Source organism: Trichogramma pretiosum, unplaced genomic scaffold (assembly GCF_000599845.2).
Source record: "Trichogramma pretiosum strain Unisexual culture from Peru unplaced genomic scaffold, Tpre_2.0 scaffold33, whole genome shotgun sequence".
Taxonomy (NCBI): Eukaryota; Metazoa; Arthropoda; class Insecta; order Hymenoptera; family Trichogrammatidae; genus Trichogramma; species Trichogramma pretiosum.
This window is the reverse complement of record NW_019641610.1, coordinates 1646377-1650670: the sequence shown is the minus strand read 5'-3', so window position 1 is coordinate 1650670 and position 4294 is coordinate 1646377. Positions and strand designations below refer to the sequence as shown.

The 4294-nt window shown below is 40.1% G+C and overlaps 1 protein-coding gene across 1 annotated transcript; it reads right to left on the bottom strand.

The window, feature by feature from the left end:
* Positions 1 to 2389: 2389 nt before the first annotated feature.
* LOC106648707 (probable uridine nucleosidase 2) lies at positions 2390 to 3655 on the bottom strand. Its single transcript, XM_023458574.1, has 5 exons — positions 3603 to 3655; positions 3347 to 3539; positions 3116 to 3287; positions 2793 to 3043; positions 2390 to 2730 (listed from the first exon to the last, which is right to left on the bottom strand). The coding sequence occupies exons 1-5, from the start codon at positions 3653 to 3655 to the stop codon at positions 2419 to 2421; spliced, it is 981 nt and encodes a 326-aa protein (XP_023314342.1). The 3' UTR covers positions 2390 to 2418.
* Positions 3656 to 4294: the final 639 nt, after the last annotated feature.

The following is a 4294-nucleotide window of genomic DNA, read 5'->3' as shown; positions in this document are numbered from 1 at the left end:
CGTAGGTAGGTGTAACCAAGCCATGCACACGACTGGGTAGTATATGAACCAAACTAGCTGCGAGCCCACCAAAACCCTTTTCTCCCTTCCACGAAAGAGCAAGCTCGCAAGCGGTCGAGGGCGAGCGAGAGATAGTTGCGTGAGTGCGGCGTATACCCAGCCAGCCAGCCAGCCAGCCAGCCGGTAACGTACATTTACAAGAGAGTGCGCGTGCGGTAATAACCGAGGAGAGAGAGAGAGAGAGAGAGAGAGAGAGAGAGAGAGAGAGAGAGAGAGAGAGAGAGAGAGAGAGCGAAAGCACGCGCGTGAGCAACCGAGGCAAATTTAATTTAAAACGCGCGGAGCAGCGTGAAACTTGCGGGCTTGAAAATAAAAAAATGAGAGAAAGAGAGAGCTAGAGATAAAAAGCAGCAGCATCGAGAAGTATTATATATATATGTGCGCTGCAAAACTGTGCAGAAACCCGGGAGTGTACTACTGACAGTGGGATTGACATACGCACGCTGTACTGCCTCGAACTAGGCCAAAAAGAGCAGCGCTGCAATGCGCGCACGTGCGTGCGTGCGCGGCGATAAACGCGAGCGAAAGATTTGAAGCCTGGCAATTTTCACCGCTCGACATTTTTATATTTATACAGCAAATACATGAAAATGTTTTCAAATACGGTGGTAAGCTCGACTTGAGCGAGCGATAGACGCGCGTGACTCACGTTTTGCCGCGTGCATCACCCACATATCAATATTCCGTGCGTTAATGCAATAGCATGGAGTTTCGTGAAGCTCCTATAGCGTGTCTTTTGATTTACAAGTATAAATCGCGCAGACGAGCTCGAGTGTCAGCCAGAATTTTTCAATGTATGCACGAGTCGATCCGACGTAACGCGAGTGCACCCTGAAGCTAAAACGTACTCTCGTGTAAAGGCCTCCCTTGTTCCTGGCTTGGGATGAATTTTCACGCGCGTTAGTTCGAACTATATCGTCGGTGTATTGTGTCGAAGAAGCAACGAGGTAAATTCAAGCGCGTTTCGCAGAATGGGAAAATACGACGGGAAGAATAATTTTTGCAGCTCTCCGCGTGCGAGAATCTCTGATGCACGCGGCGTATCGCACACGTCCAGGCCGCGGCTCGATAAGGGGCTCGTGCGATGCCGCTCGTGGCTCGACGGACGGACAGGTCGTTTCATATGCAGATAAGATGAAAATCTGGTCGGTCGGATATGCGCGCGGAGTAGCAGCAACTACAGCTAGCAGCGACTGACGGAAAGAGATGCCGTGTATGCGTCTGTGCAGCGGATACGACGCCGGCTGTATTATGGCGGCAGCGAGACATGTAACGCACTGGCCGTCCCAGTATACAAAGCTGTGCAGCGGAGAGTGGAACAACGCGAGTCTAGAGCCTATATACATAGCTACGCCAGACATTGTTTAGCTCAGCTATAAGCACGAGGCTTCCAAGTTGTTCCCTAACCCCCGCCCGACAAGCCGCATCGAGGAGTCGGATGGCTTTCCCGACGAAATATTCCCAAATAATGGAATAGTTAGCTAATCAAAATTTAACCCTACCACTGCTGCTATTACTACTATACGCGTAGTCCTAATGAATATCCGCGTCGGCAAGTATTTTTGATGCTTTATACCGAGGGTCTGTGAACAATCGCTGCTGCTACTGCTGCTATTGCACTCGTGCAGTCGAGCTCTCACGGCATAACGTCGACTCGTTGTTGGAGCATATATAGTATATCTGTGAAATCTATTGTGTATGCAAGCGCGCACGTGTAGTCAGCCTAAATCAGCTATTAAGAGCCATTCAGACGTTTGGTGAGGCTATATGTGTCGGGCGTGCATATGCAGAATACACTGCTTTCCGCATGTGCCGCACGAACGCGAATGGAATGTGAAACTTATTAAATCTATTGTTGCGCGTAGTTTCTCTCGCGATGAGAAAGCTAGCTTCGGTACGTGGATTATGCTGCAGCTTCGAGTATACGACGTATTCGAGAGCCCTTTTTCAGACATAAACATGTCATTTTCCCAGGTAAATAGCAACTATTTGTCAAATCATACGGATCGTATTGCTGCATAATTGAATTCGCCACAATTTCGAATACGGGTAAGCAAGAAGTTAAATTAGTTAATCTCGATGGAGTCGAGCTCATTTTTGAGTCTGAGTCAAGTACTCAACTTTTCGCTTAAATTTAAAACGCCATGTCGTAGATCGATGTGCGATTTGAAATTAAAAATGTTCAGACGTTTCGAGTGTATGATAAAAGTGAGCTTGGATAAAAAAAATTTAAAAATTTTCTCTGTAAAAAGTGATTTTTAAACGATTTTTGACAATTCATCATATTTATCTATTTATAATTTTCTTACATGAGTTCTGAGTCGTTTAATTGAGCATTAACTGTAATGAATTTCAAACTCATTTCAAATACTTGAGTAATTTCGATAGAAATATCATATGGTTGTAATTTTCAACAAATTCAACATTTTTGTTTTTCGATAGTTTCTTCAACATCACAAATCCTTTATGGATACCTTCATGAATTGGAACAATTTCTACTTTCTTTTTTTCCGTTATGATCTTTTGCGGCCAAATCACAGAAGATAGTGCTAGAGCGTCGTCTGGTATCCACTCACCATTTCCAGTTTTAAGAGGTATACGTTCAACTTTGTTCAAGAAATCAATTACTTCGGACTTTGTTTTTGAACCGAGCACATTCGCTCTCCAGCCCTGATTAAAATATGTTTTATTTTAAAAAAGATAAAATTCTATAAATAATCTATCAAGCATACCATATCAATTTTATGTTTTCTCCTTGTGCATCCTGGGAAAACAGTTATTGGCGCATGTTTTATATTTTTGAAAAATAAGTGTACACTTTCAGGATCTAATCCGTAATTAAAATCAGGGGCCCGGGCTCCAATGCCTAATGGACACGAACCCATGCTCCAAAATTGTTTTACGTTCTCGGCTAGCTGAGTATCCAATTGCACTGCCTTTGCAATATTAGTCAGCGGTCCGAGCAACACAATATTCAGTTGTTCTTTAAAAAAATGTTTAAAAAAAATTTAAATAAAATTACGATCAATAAATAAAACTCGAAACGATGTTATACTTGGATAAAGTTTGGCATAATGAGATATGGCTTCTGGAGCTGTCATTGAACGATCGACTTTAGCAGTTATTTTTTTATCGAATTTGATATCACCCATACCGTCTTTTCCAAAAAAATTTGTGGGTTGATAAGTAGATTTTAGAGGTTTTTTTGACCCACTATAGACTGGCACCTGAAGTATTTTTAGTCATTAAAAACTATCTTTCTAAACTTTTATTTTTCATTACTCACATCATTTCTACCAGCTACTGTCAAAATCTTTAAAACATTTTCTTCGACATTTTTCTCTAAAGTATTACCGTAAGTACAAGTAATGGCTACCACATCTACCATGTCAGAAGCTTTAAGAGCTAACATGAGTGCTACTGCATCATCGCTACCTGCATCAGTATCGATGAGTAATTTCATACGATTTGGGACTGCACTGATGATGATAAAAGTTATTCGATTTTTTATTTAATAGAAAAAATATTGATTTTATAATTACTGTATGTGGGAAGTCAAAATTCCTAAAAGTGTAAGAATAATCTTGAGATCCATGATAACTTTGTAAACAACAAAATTTTTTGAATAAATATATTGAAATTAAATTTTTTTGCCCCAGATGAATTCTTTCAATTTACTTGGTCAACAAAATATTAGTGACTGCGGACTAAATAACAATGATACGATTATATAGATATTCGCTTCTCGTGAACGTGTACGTGTGCGTCGTTAAATTTTGTAGTTTCACGATTTATTTCCACGATATAAAAAGTATTGTTCATGTATTTAACTTCGTTATCCCAACTAAGAGTGACTTCGCTACGAGATTGAGATCACGCCATTTAAAAGCAGGCATATTTTTAAATTGAGACTAGATTCTGGAGCTCTGATAATTGTCGAATGATTCGAGGAAAGGGAATACAGATTGAACCGAAGTGACACCCAGACAATTTGGAAATTATTTGCCACGTATGGATTGTTCGAGAAGTGTATACGCATTTTGAAGAATGTTCGTGATTGCGATAAGCATATTTGAGTATTTTTTAATGTCTAAAGTTATTTTTATGTTATATTTTTTCCATATCACTTCAAAAAAATAAACTAAAAAAACTTACAGTTTTGATTTTTCTATCGATAAGCACACGATCATTTAAAATAGATTCTCGAATTGTGTATTCATTGTTATCACCAAAG